General features: G+C 44.4%; 1 protein-coding gene across 1 annotated transcript in view; it reads left to right on the plus strand.

The window, feature by feature from the left end:
* Window positions 1–17,131, plus strand: part of TTC26 (tetratricopeptide repeat domain 26) — a 336,565-nt gene that overhangs the window by 259,681 nt on the left and 59,753 nt on the right. The window contains exon 15 of the mRNA XM_018567770.1: window positions 703–772. Within this exon, the coding sequence (XP_018423272.1) occupies window positions 703–772 (70 nt within the window). The remainder of the gene's footprint in view (window positions 1–702; window positions 773–17,131) is intronic.

Consider the following 17,131-nt stretch of genomic DNA (forward strand, 5'->3'; position numbering starts at 1 on the left):
CCCCCCCCCCTTGTGATAGCAATGAAGTTAAAAAAAAATAAAAAAATAATAACATTAACAATTATTCCAGGGATACTGTATATAATAAGAGTTTGGAAATGCTAGAGAATTGAGAAATGCATTACACTAAAAATAATCCTATTTTAGTCAACTAAAAAACTAAAACTAAAAATGAATCTGATGGCTAACATGCGACTTGGGCACATTTAAAAACTAAAGATCCACACAGTGTGTCTGCAAAGGGCCCAAACACACACACACACCCCCGCAGCTGCTTTAAAAAAACTTACCTTTACAGTACAGCAGTTGTGCTCCTCTCCTGCCTTCCTCCACACTTTGTAAAAAAAGTTTTAAAAACCCTTCCTGCACGTACAGGAACGTACCAACTGTACGGGGGGGGGAGGCTACCGTACCAACTTGCCTGTACATATTAATTTATAGTAAAAATTGCTCGGTCGGAGCCCGGGCCCCCCCAGCCGCCTGGGCCCCTCACATTTGTACCCTGATGTCGGCCTTCCATGTGAATATATTAAAAAGATGTTTATCAGTCAAAATGTTAATTAAAATACATATTTTATTTGGTGGTTACATATTTAGTTTGTTTTTTTGGGTCATCTGACATCCTTGTTTTCTGGGGGTACATACTTCTAAATGACTAATACAATACTAATATATTTTTATCTTTTCCCAACTCTGTTTTAGGTGTTTCTATTAATTCAGAGTGAGAAGATAAAAAATGATTATGTGTACCTGAGCTGGCTTGCCCGATGTTGTAAGTAGTCAGTCTAACTAACGATCATACATTTCTGGAATGCTCTCTTTTACTTACTCATGCTATGTAAAATTACTGATTGGTATTGCTGCCACCTGGTTGTACACTAGGCAAAGCAGAGTGCACAGCCCCATCTAGTGGCTACACCCCATGCAGGGTACGGCACAAGCTCAGGTGTAGCAAGCAGTGAGAAAACTGTTGTAATGGAAGGTAACCTTCCTAAGAACATAAAATAAATACATATGGAAGCGCACTCCTGTAATGTGGACAAGTCTCTCAATTTCTAAGTTTTAGGAAATGGTGTGCATAAGCTCTTCAAAAACAGGGAGAGGAAAACTTTGAAACACAATCAACAAATACAATAAGCTGAAGAGCACAACTACATGAATAAGTACTGGACAGCCTGATGTGACTGGCTGAATGGATTAAATTAAATTCTCTGGGGTCTCGTCAGATCAGCGGTAATTGTCTGTTGATTGCCAAACTGAGAAGTCAAATCTGTCCCCGGAACGCGTACTTGGCTGGCCAGGCCGAGCCGCAGCAGCTGGAGCAGGAGAGGGATGAATGCCCGTCGGCTGAATAACACACTGAGCCGTGTGTTGCTGCGCCGTGTACGGAAAAACCAATGGGAGGTCCAGTGAGTGTTGTGAGTCAGTGCTCGTTTGTCAGAGGGAGATGTGCTCTGATATGGAACCCACATGCAGGCTGGATTGGTGATAGGCTACGTGTTTCGAGGGTAACCCTCTTTGTCAAGCCTTAGAGCGGTGTCTGCTGCGGGAAACTGGATGTCTTTTAAAATTGACAGGGAGGAGGAGTCAAATCCGGATTGGTGCTGTGATAGGCTGAAACGCCAGAGGATGGACTATGAGTCACGAGGGCACCCAGGGAATTAATCATCGGGATCTCTCGTACCTCGGTCTAAATGTCATTCTGGGATCCTTAGTGATCGTTATCATTCTATTGGTTGTTATCACGGCATTTTATAAGTGGATGTTGCTGTTTGTGCATTCCGGGTGGTCTGTTGCTGAACCCCTAAGGGATAGATCTTATATCAAAAGAGATTTATTAAGATTCTGTATTATATTAAAAATAAAAGTAACATGTGAAGGTCCTGCATCATGATGCAAATGTAAAATGAAATAAATAAATGAAAATTAAAATGAAACTATCAAATTTATTTTAAAATATATTTTAAAAAATGGTGATCTTTCACCATTATAAAAAGAGAAAACTATAGCTCTAAAACTGTTATGAGGTGACTACCTCCTCCCAATCTAGATATTGGGGGTAGCACCATTTTTCATATGCATCCACATGGTTCCCCTATGGAACAAGATTAGGGAGCCTATGGACGCCTGATTAATTTTGCGCCAAGGCATGGCAGTATGCCCACTTTATCAGGATCTCCTCTGTGTGTGTGTGCGCACAATCATCTGCATGTCGGGGTGCTACCACAACACTCTTATTGTTTATGATCCTCCATAACCTACATCCCAAGGCAGGGAAAACCAACGTTTTGTTCTTGCTAGTGGTGATATAGTGAATGGAGACACACTAAAGAATAGTATGAATTTCTATTTCTTCATTCAACCCATCAGGTGTTAAAGTATTAAGTTTGTAGATCCACAACGTTTCTCTTCTACACAGTGGATGAAAACATTCTGATGGAGATAAATGTGTGGGGATGTGTTCGATTGCAAACACCCTAAGGTCCTGGATCCTTTTATGATGTTTAATGGTAAAGTGTCTTGGGACGCTGTGTTCCAGGTTGCCCTCAGCAATAAAACGCCTGTGGTCCCCAATCCTGGCCCGCAATGGGCGTATGGTGTGACCAATGTACATCAACATCACAGGGACAAGTGAGCCCATATATCACATGATCATGGGAGCATGTGATAAACTGCTTAATATGATGTACCTTATTGAGATGGTCAATAAACTGGGACTGTCCGTGCTGAATAAACTGACAGGTGAGGCATCTGGGCTTTTTGCATTGAAAGATGCCAACCCTATTGTCAAAGAGAAAGTGTTTGGGTGCACCTTCGGGTGCTTAAAATGAGCAACTCAGTCCCACCCTATTTTTTACATTTTTCGTTTTTCTAAAATTGATCGAGGGTTTGGGAGGTAAACTAGGGCCCAGTCTGGGATCTTTCTGTAGAATGTGCCAATGGTTGTTAACCACCTTTTGATTCGCTTTAAAACTGTTGCTAAAAGTGGTAATCTGATGTCATTCATATTTCGGTTATCATTGCTATTGCCATCCCTGCTCTCTACATCTGGTTTGGGATCAGAGTATTTGGAATATGCCTCAGTAATGAGTTCCTCCGGGAACTCTTTGTCCCTAAATTTATCAAGGAGAAGTTGACTTGATGTAACATAGTCGATATCCTGTGTACAATTCCTTTTTAGCCTACAGAATTGACTCTATATGGTATATTCTTTTTCCGCCGGGGGTGATGGCAACTATTGTAATGTAAATATGAATTCCCCCCGTAGGTTTAACATGGTTGCTGGTGACTATTTTCTGGTCTGTGAAATATAGCTCAAGATCCAGAAACACTAATCTAGTGCTATTGACCTCGTGCGTAAAGGACAGACCAAAGTTGTTATCATTACAATGTGTTCGAAAATCGGAGACGCGTTTTCAGGAGGGCCATCCCAGATGATTAAGATGTCGTCGATGTTTCTAACGTAATATATGAGCCTCCTGGCAAAGGGTATGTGTTCCCAGATGTGCAGAGCTTCCCAATGGCCCATGGTCAGGTTAGCATAACTGGGGGCATAATTGGCCCCCATTGCAGTCCCTTGGGTCTGAAGGTAGAATTTTCCCAGGAAGGAAAAATAATTGTGTGTTAATGTAAATTCAGTGCAATTTACAAGGAACTGGACCTGATTGTGGTTAATCGACGATTGTCACAAAAAGAATTGTAAGGCATTGAGGCCCACTGGATGGGGGATGGATGTATATAGGGAGCTCACATCCAGGGAGACCCAGCTGTAATTCGGGTCCCATGTGTACGTGTATAAAATGTTGATCAGATGTCCCGAGTCTTTGATATATGATGGGAGTAAAGACACTATTGGTTGTAAAAAGTGATCTATGTATTTTGAGAGACCGCTTCTCAGACTATTAGTACTTGCAATGATTGGTCGTCCGGGGGGATTTTGGCTTATGAATCTTGGGAAGATGATAAAAATATGGCGTATTTGGGTATTTGGCTTGTAAAAAGGACTTCTCTTTTTCATTGATGATTCCCTTATCATATGCGGGACTAATTAAACCTTCAAGTTCTTTTGAAAAACTTGGTAGGGGATCTGCTGGGAAGAGTTTGTAGGTACTTGAGTCCGAAAGCAATCTCAAGGCCTCTTGAATGTATGTGGGGCGATCTTGAATGACTATTCCTCCTCCTTTATCGGCTTGCTTAATCAGAATACTATGATTGGATTCTAGATCTTTAAGCACCCTGTTTTCAAGGGGGGTGAGGTTGTGATGATGTTTCGCTTTTTCACACACTTCCAGCAAATCTGCATAGACCACATGATAAAATGTGTCTATGAAAGGACCCTTAGAGTGTGTCGGGAAAAACGTGGATTTTGGTCTAAGGGTGGTTTGTATTATTTCGGGATTTTAGAAGGATTTAAAATCCAATTCAAAGGTGGAATTCTGACCGACTAATTCATAGAGTGTTTGCAAAACATCTCCATCTTGTTTCTCAAGAGTGTCTAGTGCAACCTCTAGTTCAAGGGGAATGTTGGGGAGGGCCACCGTGGAAGGAATCATAGTGGTGGTATTGGAATAGTGTCTTCGAAGAGTCAAATTCCTGATGAATCTATTGAGGTCCTTAAAAAGAGTGAACGTGTCTGGTTTTGCATCTGGGGCAAAGTTGAGACCTTTATTCAGTAATTACATTTTGCTTGGAGTGAGGCTATGTTTGAATTGAAATTGAAAATTTTTATTGTGGAGTTTTTGGTGATTCCTTTTTTTTGTGGCATTTTTGCTACTTTTTCCTCCTCTAATTCCTCTTCTCGTTCTTTTCATTTGATGTTTAGAGACATTAGAGGTCCCTGCTCTAAAAAATAATTAGTAGAGATATTTAGAGGCTCGTGCTGTTGGATTTGCGTTGCTGTGTTCAGAGGCATTGGAGGTCCCTGCTCTACAAAGCCGTTGGTGGAGGTATTTAGAGACTCATAAAGTTGGATGTGCGTTATTGTAGATACATCTAGGGCTTCTCTTTGATTGTCAGAGGGTTGTATGTGGATTGGTGTAGTGGTTATTGCTTTATTGTTGTTTTGTCCACGGAAGCCTGAGCTGGTCCGGGAATGTAATGAAGGGAATCATCGTCCCATATAAGGTCTGCCACTCTGGCAGATGGTACCGGATGTATGGCTAGAAGGGAAACTGGATTGGGTTTGTACATGGAATGATGTCAGGATGCATGTTTCCAACTAAAAACTCTATTCAGATTGTAATCTGCAATGTCTCTAAGTACCTTCTTAAATTTGGACCTAATGATATTGTGTTCATGCACACTGGTTTTGTGTTCTAAATTGGCTAACCAGGGGCTGAACAAGCATGAGGTGCCAAAGGAATCTTTTAATGGTGGTTCGTAAATCCTGTACTATCCTAGTGGTGTGTTGTAATTTGCGTTTTCTCTGAATAATGATGAGCTCGATCCACTTTTTGGTGCAGAACTCCGCCAGGAGCTCCCAATTTGAAGCGAAGTCCTGCTCCAAAAAGTCACAAGTTTTGTGAATGCGGAGTCCTCTCGGAGTGATGCCTAATTTTATGTATTTTTCTAGGAAGGATATATCCCACCAGTGTTGGCTTACTAAATTGATCTGAGTCTGTAGTTTTAAAAATAGTATGCGCATATTTTGCTCAAAAGAGGGGGAGTGTGGTGGGGCTGGTGACCATGGGTGTATTTGGTCACAAGCAAATGTTTGGGGGGCCTGGGGAGTTTTAAAATATTAGGGTACAGTTTGTCATTTGGAAAAATAAGTCTTAGTATGCTTTCTTTGTGAATGAAAGACATGGTGTATCCAAAAAAACAGTGTGCTGCTTACACGAAAACCTCTAAGCAAATAGTAAATATAAAATAAATACATATGGAAGCGCATTCCTGTAATGTGGACAAGTCTCTCAATTTCTAAGTTTTAGGAAATGGTGTGCATAAGCTCTTCAAAAACAGGAAGAGGAGCCCTGTGAAACACAATTAACAAATACAATAAGCTGAAGAGCGCAACTACCTGAATCAGTACTGAACAGCCTGATGTGACTGGCTGAATGGATTAAATTACAGTGGTAGGTGTATAACTTACAGTTGAAATGTCCCCCCTGAAATGGCATCCGAGGTCTCTGCGGTCTCGTCAGATCAGCGGTAATTGTCTGTTGATTGCCAAACTGAGAAGTCAAATCTGTCCCCGGAACGCGTACTTGGCTGGCCAGGCCGAGCCGCAGCAGCTGGAGCAGGAGAGGGATGAATGCCCGTCGGCTGAATAACACACTGAGCCGTGTGTTGCTGTGCCGTGTACGGCCAAATACCCAAATGCGCCATATTTTTATCATCTTCCCAAGATTCATAAGGACAGCCAAAAGCCCCCCGGACGACCAATCATTGCAAGTACTAATAGTCTGACAAGCGGTCTCTCAAAATACATAGACCACTTTTTACAACCAATAGTGTCTTTACTCCCATCATATATCAAAGACTCGGGACATCTGATCAACATTTTATACACGTACACATGGGACCCGAATCTGCACATCTGGGAACATAATCCCTTTGCCAGGAGGCTCATATATTACGGTAGATACATTGACGACATCTTAATCATCTGGGATGGCCCTCCTGAAAGCGTCTCTGATTTTCTAACACATTGTAATGATAACAACTTTGGTCTGTCCTTTACACACGGTCAATAGTACTAGATTATTTTTTTTGGATCTTGAGCTATATTTCACAGCCAAAAAAATAGTCACCAGCAACCATGTTAAACCTACGGGGGGAATTCATATTTACATTAGAATAGTTGCCATCACCCCCGGTGGAAAAAGAATATACCAAAGAGCCATCTCTGTAGGCTAAAAAGGAATTGTACACAGGATATCGACTATGTTACATCAAGTCAACTTCTCCTTGATAAATTTAGGGACAAAGAGTTCCCGGAGGAACTCATTACTGAGGCATATTCCAAATACTCTGATCCCAAACCAGATGTAGAGAGCAGGGATGGCAATAGCAATGATAACCGAAATATGAATGACATCAGATTACCACTTTTAGCAACAGTTTTGAAAGCGATTCAAAAGGTGGTTAACAACCATTGGCACATTCTACAGAAAGATCCCAGACTTAGCCCTAGTTTACCTCCCAAACCTTCGATCAATTTTAGAAAAACGAAAAATGTAAAAAATAAGGTGGGACTGAGTTGCTCATTTTAAGCACCCGAAGGTACACCCAAACACTTTCTCTTTGACAATAGGGTTTGCATCTTTCAATGCAAAAAGCAGTTTTTTCAGCACGGACAGTCCCAGTTTATTGACCATCTCAATAAGGTACATCATATTAAGCAGATTCGCCCATCTGGAGACATAACAATCAGCAATGACATTCTGCGATGGATTGTCGTCGCGCTCGGGCGGGTGTTGTGCGGCGGGGTTTTTTAATTTTTTCATGGCGGCGGGTCGGCGGGAAACATTCAATGGACATGCGTTTGGCCTGACCATTGCCTTTCTGTGATGCCACTGTAGGAGATGGTTTACAGTGCTATTCCTTAACAGAATCTTAATAAATCTCTTTTGATATAAAGCCTTAGGGGTTCAGCAACAGACCACCCGGAATGCACAAACAGCAACATCCACTTGTAAAATGCCGTGATAACAACCAATAGAATGATAACGATCACTAAGGGTCCCAGAATGACATTTAGACTGAGGTACAAGAGATCCCGATGATTCATCCCCTGGGTGCCCTCGTGACTCATAGTCCGTCCTAGTGTGTCTTGCTAAAGGCATCTGACTGCTAGAGCGGCCAATAGATATGTTGACAATAATACATTAGGTGATATGTAAGTGTTAACACAGCGCTATAGGTGTTTAGGTAAACTAAATGGTTAAACTGAATTAATGTTACAACTAAATTCCATAGGTGAAAATAAATATTTAGTTACGGTAGGTGAAAACCATATTGTTCACAGTGAAAAATTGCAATAATGTGAAAACATGTGTTTCTCCTTAAGAATATGTGTATAGTTGCATGCACTGCACTGCAAATCACCTCTGACTTTAAACAACGTGATATCAGTAATCTGAAATATAGCTAATCTAAAACCACATCACATCAAATGTAAAATATATAGAACAAAATTGAATTGACCTAAGTGTCTGTTCAGCTTAGTGCAAAAGAAAAAATGTGATTATGTGATATATGATTTTCAGCAAATATTTGAGGTGAATGACACCCAATAAATCCATAAGTGTCCAAAATGTGAAAATACTCCCACTGTGTATAAATCACATAAAGATCCGCACTCACCAGAAGACAAGACCGCTTTTTCAACATGGTCAGAACAGGCAATATTGTGGTGTCCACTGATCTCTTTCTTTAGTCTTCTCTGATGTCAAAATACTTCCACCCTTCCTCAGGCAATTCCCCTTCTTTGGTTCCCAGGGGCTTTCCATTTCCAGGAAACCTGATGAGATATACAGGACAAGCCAAGTAACTCAACTGCTGATAGCTGTAACAACCAGACCCCACAGGTCTTATTTTAGGTGGAGGATCACAGCTGCAGAAGTATGAGGAGGGGGTGCAATCCTACACCACAGTGAATTTACAGTCTTATGGTAATGAGTTAGGCAACAATTACTTAGCATGAAAAATAGATGAGGTTTTATTGTAGGGAGTAGTCCTTTTAGATTAGTGGGGTGAAGGATGACAACAATCAATGGGAGCAATCAAGTTATCCCTATGCACAGTTCTATCAATATGCAAGCATTTGGAAATCAGTCTGTGGTATGCTTACTGCTATTTTAGTTGATGGGAATGATAAGGAGAATGTTGGTGCCCTCCGGTGGATCTTTAGAGTAAATGCAGTCCGGATTGTAATAGTCCTTGCTGAAGCTGGGGATGAAGGAGGTAGTGGAGACCGAATTGCAGGGCTGGAGGGAAGTCGAAGCAGGATGTGCTGGTGGTTTTGGAGGGGCTCTGTCCGGCCCAATAAGAGGAAGAGGTTCGGTGCTGGGATACAGGAACTTGCCTGGCGTCTTCACACTTGCTCGAACGTCAGGCAAGTGTAACGTTCAGCCTTAACTAGGGAGTGGGGGAGGAGTCCTGGAACGAGGAACAGGTGAGTGATCGAGTGCACCTGTTACAGTAGCCAAGATCATGCGTGTGCCTCTGTGTCCTCTCTCATAGAGTACTTGTCTGCACTGTCTGCAGCATTGCGGTTTCTAACCCTTCATCCGCTAACCTCCTGTCTCACACAGAGTTTTATTTTCAGTCCTGAATGATTACGCTACGACTGCGGAGTAGCAGAGTCCTGCTAAATATCCAGGCATGGTTTGCTATTCTTATAATTAGCAGTTTTGCCAGCGGTTTTTGCCAGTGTCTCCTAGTTTAGCCCGTTTGAGTTTCGAATCCACGCAGAACCTTCTGCTACTTCCATGGCTTGTCCGCTGTCGTCCTGGAGCTTATTAGAACCCTATCCCTACCCTCCCATAAGAATATCAGCATTCTGCCAGTTGAGGAGAGCCTTGTGTGTGCCCCCCACTGTGGTTCTGCATGGTACCGCCTTAACAAGTGTTAGGCTGTTTGTAGGATTCACCTGTCTGTGGGACCTCCACCAACAGCGATTAAGCACCTTAGAGTACAAAGACCTCCTTGACAGGTGTTGTGCAATGTGCCCTGGTTGTGATACGAGCCTCTCCTGGTTCATTTGGCTGCGTTTGAGTCTCCGGAGGAACCTGTTGCTGTATCTGTGCTTTTAGGACCTCCTCCTTGCTACATGTTTCCGTGTGCACAGTCTACTGGATTGTGCATTGCCTCCAGATTCATCTCTTTTTTTCTATGGACATGAGGAACACTCATGGGTTAAAGTGTTCGGCTGTGGAACCAGTTGCAAAGTGCCGTCCAAGGGACAGCTTCTCTCCCAGCTTGTCCTGGTCTTATTGTGAGACTATGGGGGTGGGAGTGCTCTTTTACATGGCAGAAGTGACCTAGGACTTTGCTAGGTTTGGTTTGTTCCCCCTTGGTGGCTGGGAAGAGTTATTTGTTACTCTCAGGCCTCAGCCTCCTAGCCAGGCTCAGGTTACCCTGGACCTCCGAGCTTCTTAAGCCTTCAACCCAGTTGCTTTTCAGAATGTGAAAACAACCCTCATTCTTGAGCGGAGGATGTCTTTTTACTTTGTGGATATGTGTGCAACCAGCTTCTGAAGTGCCTAGGAATGAGAGGTGGTTTCCAGGAGCTATGAGGTAGTGTCATTCTTAGTCCGTGCCTGCTTCTGCTGTGCCCAGGGTAGCAGTCCTACCTGCATCCCACATTAATAGGTGACATCGGCTCTATCATAGTGTGCGTGTATATACACTATATATAACTACTCTACGTTCCTGCTTGAGACTAATGAAGCTGTTAGTGGCTGTCTTTGCTAAAGCCTCACATGTCTGTTTTCTACTCCTGACCCCAGCTGCACACCATTCTGTTGTTCCGGAATGGGTCAGCCCTGATCCTATGCTGACCTTTTTTTCCAGCTCCATGACCCTAGTTGTTCATGGCCTGGTGACTCAGGAATCTTCTCCTGGTTTTGGAAAGCCGCCTTCTGGTTTTCAAAATAGTTGTCATAACAAATGCCAGACTGTGGAGTATTGGATGAGTCCAGGATACCTGTTGGTTGTTTTCTCCTGCTCATTCTCTAAGAGCTTTATGCGCTTTGGTTGCATTACAATGCTGGACACCCCACTGGAGGTCATCTGTTCAGGACTCTGTCTGCCACTGCTATGGCAGTGGTGCACTTCAATCATTGAGGAGGAACCTGGAGTCTGCCACTGTGACATGTTTTCCTGTTCTGGGGAAACTTGCTTGTTCTAGTCTTGTCTGCTTCTTTTCTTGTGGGTGTGGGTAATTGGCAGGAGCCAGGAGTCTCACTACAGCAAGCTAGGTAACATGTTTTTCTTGTCCTGGGGTTCTAGTCTTTTTGCTTCTTTTGTTCTGGGCATGGACAATTGGCAAGCAGTCCATTACTGAAATTTTTTTTTTTTTACATTATGTTATAAAACAACTAAAATTACCCACTTTTTTGGTAAAATATAAAAGACAGGGTCACATCGGGTAAATAGACACCAAACATGTCAAGCTTAAAAATTGCGCGCACTCGCGAAATCGCAAAAAAATAGCATACCCAAAATTGGCCACGCTTTAAAAGCTTTTACAGCTCATCAGCTTAGTGTTATCAGTGATTGATGGCCCTAAAATTATTGCTCTCACTGCGGCGTTAGCGGCAATATGTAACATGTGCGGCGTAATGGGCGCAATCGTCGTTTTCGCAGGTGTCGCACCTGACGCATGTTTACATGCATGTATGTAGGGGTGGGGACTTTTTAAAAAAATCTTTTTTTTTATTCTTTTTTATGTGTAACTTAAAAAAATTTGGGGGGAAAACTTACATTTTTTTTCCAATTTTTTTTTCCACTTATCTTTATTGCTATCACATAGGGGGCTAAGAAACCCCTATATGTGATAGCAAAAGAGGTGACAGGTCCTCTTTATGGAGACATCAGGTGTCTCCAAGACCCCTAATGCCACCTAGGACCCCACTGAAGATGCTGATGAAGCAGAGATCAAGAAGCTGATGAAGCAGCTTCTCTCCAGCATCTGAAGCTGGAGAGTGACACGAGAATGCGGAAGTGCTGTAATATACACCACTTTCGCATTCTGACAGCGGAGAGGGGACTGGAGGGAGATCGTGAACCGACCTCCCTCTAATCCCCTCTCAGAGAGCCACTATGCTGGTCCCGGGCTTGCACCGGTCACAGCGGAGCCCGGGATCAGCGTGACAGCGGAGCGCACATATCGGGACAACATACAAGCGATGCGCCGGCTCTATAGCTGGCGGATCACTTGTATGATAACAGGCATCGCTGCCGGTTTTTTAATTATTCGTCTTTCCCGCTCGTGCGCGCTGCGCACGAGTGGGCGGATCTAACAGGACGTGTATACACGCCCAGTTACATCCAAGAAGCTCCCGGCCAGCCGTGTATACACAACGGCTGGCCGGGAGGTAGTTAAGGAGCTCCTGGACCTCCGATCGGTATCCATGGCCTATATTGTGAAGCGGGCACACAGAGTCCCCGCTGTCCCCCGGCCCCCCTCCGCGTCCGTTTCTCGTCCGCCTCAACTTCAGGGATAGAGATCTGATCCTTATTACTGCTAGGAGGAAGGAATCGGCGTTGCTGTACCGTAATGCCATAATAATGCTTTTTCCTGATTTTTCACCGGAATTACAGAAAAGGAGACGCTCGTTCCAGGATGTTCGCCGGAGACTTCGCGACAGGGGCCTGAAATACAGCATGCTTTACCCTAGTAAGCTGCAGGTGCAGTTTGCCGGTTCTACAAAATTATTTGGGGATCCGACCACTGCATCAGACTGGCTGGACTCCGTCTATTAATATCAGGTCGTATGGAATACGCTACGGGTCTGACCGCTACGTTGTTATGCTGTGGATGTTTCTGCCTACCTGCGGTATTGGACTGACCTTGTACAGTTATGGGGTCACCAGAATTATCCAGACATTGTGCTGAGGGTACATATACTCCTATAGGGAGCGGTGGGAGAGATGGGGTAATGTATTGTCACAGTTAGTTCGGACTGAGTCTCAGTCATTGCCCTTGAATTGAGTACTGTGTTTTACTCTTAATACCTTACTAAGTTTTGGGATATAAAGCTGCTCTACTAGTTATGGTTGTTCAGTGGAATAGCAGGGTGTTTTTTGGGATGTGTGGTTTTGTTTGTTATACTCTGATCGTTCTTCCTCCCCAGGTCCTGGCACATATACATGTATCAATCTGCTCCTTAGGGCTTTCCAGATCCTCTGCTCTTAAAGCACCCTGATGGCAACTGATATTCAGATTGTCTCGTGGAATGTACGAGGCTTGAACTCCAAATTTAAAAGAGCTCCTATAATCCCCAGGTCGTCTTTCTGCCGGAAACTCACCTATTGGGCAATAAAACCTGGCCCTACAGAGGAGATGGATAGGGAGAGCCTTCCACGCTACTTATTCCTCTTATACAAGAGGTGTTACCATTTTATTTCACAAGAACTTCCCATGTATATTTCAGCATGTGATAACTGACCCAGAGGGTAGATACGTGGCGGTGCTGGTAGAATTTCAATCGCAGACGATAGCATTTATTAATGTGTATACCCCCCTTTCCAGGGAACGATTCTATATACCATTTTAGAAAACGTGGCTCCCTATTCTCCTTCCCGGGTATTGGTGGCGGGGGATTTTAACAATATACTTGACTACTCCTTTGACACGTCTAATCCCCACAGACCTGTCCATACTGGATTGAAGGATTGGGCGGAAGTGGCGGGTCTGACTGAGATTTGGCACTGGAAACACCCTAACACTAAATCGTATTCTTATTTATCTCATGTTTCCGGCTCCTCTTCCCGGCTAGACTTGGCCTTTCCTAACGACACGCTACTAGGCCAGGTGCTGGAATCCACATACTTACCCGGGGGTCCGTCGGACCATCTACCGCTTTCTGTTAGACTATCTGTGACTAAAGGACCGACTGCGCACTTGTGGCGCTTGGCACAGGCTTGGCTTTCTAATGAAACAGTTGAGACGGTGCTGCGACCCCACTTCTCTACCTTCTGGCCTATTAATAATGATTCGGCCCCTGAACCTGTGACCTGGGACGCCTTCAAGGCTACCACTAGGGGGGAATATAAATCGGCAATTAAACATGCTAGGACGGTCTAGCAATTTGACTTATCCCAGCTTCAGGCATGGGAGGTTAAATGTGCGGCTGTCCACGCTGAGATCCAAACCCCCGGATACACTTCAAGCCTTACTTGGGGTCCGGAGAGAATTGCTTCTGCATCACGAAACTCTGACCCGCACAATTGTTACCAAACAGTCTGAAGCGATATATGAGAAGGGTGATAAAAACGGGATACTCTTGGCGATGCTGGTGGCGGAGCAGAGGTCTCGCACTGTTGCCCCCTGTATTAGGGCATCAGATGGCTCCCTAAAAACGGATCCTCCGGGAGTTTGTTGTCTTCTATGAGGCTCTCTACCAGCGCATTCCTGATTATGGTGCTGACCTTTTGGCCGAACTATTGGAGTCGGTGGATATACCACGGCTCCCACACGCTGCTAGAGAGCTTTTGGAGGGTGCATTCTCGGAGGAAGAGATTCTTAAAGCCATTGCTTCATTTCCAAATAACAAGTCCCCAGGACAAAAAATATGCTGAGGCTCTGGTCCCTAGGCTTCAGGACTTATATGGGGCTTGCCTCAGCTCTGGTTCTTTGTCTCCCACTATGTATGATGCTCATGTGGTCTTAATAGCCAAACCGAACAAGGATCCATTGGTATGCTCCTCCTATAGGCCCATTTCGCTTGTTAATATGGATCTTAAGATCCTCACGAAGATACTTGCCACGAGACTGTCTCAGGTTATGACCACTGTGGTGTCCTTGGATCAGACGGGCTTTATACCCCATAAATCTACAGATATCAACCTTAGAAGACTATATACCCACACACAAATTATTCACGATAACCCCAGCTCCAGAGCGGTTGTTTCTCTTGACCTTGAGAAAGCGTTCGACTCTGTGGATTGGACATACTTGCAGGCTGTCCTCACTAAAATGGGCTTTGGCCCTGTGTTCTGTAAATGGATCAGGAATTTGTATAGTCAACCTAGGGCAGCCATTAAGATGGGGGCTGCTCTCTCCTCGAGTTTTCCAATCTTCCGAGGCACGCGGCAGGGGTGCCCGCTGTCTCCGGGACTGTTTGCCCTGGCGATAGAGCCGATGGCGTGTGCCTTTCGCCAGTCCAAGGAGATACGGGGCCTATGTGTTGGTGGACTTGAGGAGGGGGGGGCCTATATGCGGATGATATGATCTTGTTCCTCGCAGATATGGGCCCTTCTCTGACAGAGTCCCTTAGAATCTTGCAGAGGTTCGCCACATGTTCTGGGCTATCGGTTAACTGGAGCAAGTCCCAGTATCTCCCCTAGATCCTATTGACCACTCCTTGATTTTGCCCAACGCTCAGTCACAGCAGATGACCACATTTAAATATCTGGGACTCACCATCTCTAATTCTGTTTCAGACTTCATAGCACTTAATGTTAGCCCAGTCATTACCCTTGCTGCATGGAGGAATCTCCCCCTGTCCCTAATTGGTAGAGTCAGCCTAGTAAATATGAAACTCCTTCCGTTACTGCTTTACACCTTGCACAACTCCCCAGTGTGGATTCCAAAAAAGATCTTTAAAACGATAGACTCCCTGATCTCTGAGTTTCTTTGGAATGGTAAGACGCGTAGGATTAAACTGTCAGTTCTACAACTGCCATGGGGAGACGGGGGGTTGGCGGTTCCCAACTTTTATTGGTATTTTTTGGCGGGCCAGCTGACGTTTGCTCACAGGTGGCTCATGGTGGGGGACCCTGACCCAGCGGTCACCTTGGAGGCTGCCTTGGTGGGGTCCTATGAAGCTCTGAGACATTTGGTGTACCGGGGCCGTCACTCCCCTTACCGTCAGACATCATCTATGCGATCTGTCATGAAGGCCTGGAACATAGCTGAGGTTAGAGTACTGGGACCTCTCCCGAATTTCTCCCCACATATCCCATTGTGGAGAAACCCATCACTTAGTCACTTTGCTTCCATTTTAGACCCGGTGGCTTGGACTTCAAGGAAGCTTCTCACATTAAATGATATAGTTAGTGACGGGGGTCTGCGTCCCTTTGAGGATCTTAAAATAGCGCACTCATTGCCGAACAGTGATTTCTTCCGTTATTTACAGTTGCGACACGCCTTCTCTTCTCAGTTCCCTGGGGGCCGCCTGTCTCTATCCGTCTCTGGGATGGAGTCCCTACTTCCGGTGGAAGGACTGGTTAAACCATTATCTACCATTTATAAATCGCTTTCACACAGGGGAGGGGGGTCCCTGGAGAGATGTAGAGGAGCTTGGATACATGACTGTTTGGATCTAGAGTTGGAGGATCTGGAGGAGCTATGGGGCACACCTATGACCACCTTAATCTCCGCAAGGGATAGGTTGATCCAATATAAAATTGTTCATCGTGTATACTACACGCCGGCCAGACTTGCTACTAGATGCTGGAGATGCCCCTGGGAGCCGGCTGATATCGTGCATGTGTTGTGGTCCTGCCCTAGAGTTGAGAACTATTGGAGGGGGGTCATTGTTGTGGCCTCGGGGCTATTGCAAACTCCCATTGCTGCGAATATCCAAACCTGTATACTGGGCCTCATCGATGATCTTGTTCCCTCGGTGGCATCCCGCACATGGCTCACATACCTGCTGTTCTATGCCAGGAAGCTCCTTATCCTCCATTGGAGGAAAGCGGAACCGCCTGATCTGAGGGCTTGGAAGGCACTGGTTAATGCATCCCTACCATTGCACAAAGCTACTTATGCTAGTAGAGGGTGTCCTGGCAAGTTTGACAGAATCTGGTCCGTCTGGATGGAGTCTGACACTACATTAACGATTTAGGTAAACAACCATAGTAACCACTTGGCGTTAGACAGCCTGGCTGAGGGTACCTCGTAGGAGATTTCTGGCTTTTCAGAGAATCCTGGTGAGATATTATTGTACAGGATGAGAGGACGGTGAGAGTTTTTTTGAGGCTCTAATTTCCTCATTTATTCCGTTTACCTAAATTTTTTTTGTTTTTGTTTAAATGATTGTTGTACCCTCCATCGGTTGAGTGGAGCTGTGGAGCCTTGAAGCAACGGTTCTCATCAAGGAGCTGGTGGAGGGCGGATTGGTTGCACATATTTCGAAAGTGATCCTGCTTGTGCCTGGGGGTGGTTGGAGGGTTATGGTCAGAGGGAAGTTTTTGTTTTGTTAATGTAAAATGTACTGTTCTGTATGTCTCTCGGCATACGTTATGCTGTATTGTATACACTGCTGTGTATGATTGGGGTGCTATGTTGGTGCCCGGATTGTTACTGTACTGTAATTATTTACTATGCAAAATTTATAAAAATATTTTTAAAAAAAAAAAAGGATAGCAAAATAGTCACTTGGGAACGATTAGGCCTAAATAAAAGAAATAACAAGCATATATAAATAAATAAATAAAATAAAATATGTCTTCCAAT

Source organism: Nanorana parkeri, unplaced genomic scaffold, assembly GCF_000935625.1.
Source record: "Nanorana parkeri isolate BGI_ZX_2015 unplaced genomic scaffold, ASM93562v1 scaffold1090, whole genome shotgun sequence".
Taxonomy (NCBI): domain Eukaryota; kingdom Metazoa; phylum Chordata; class Amphibia; order Anura; family Dicroglossidae; genus Nanorana; species Nanorana parkeri.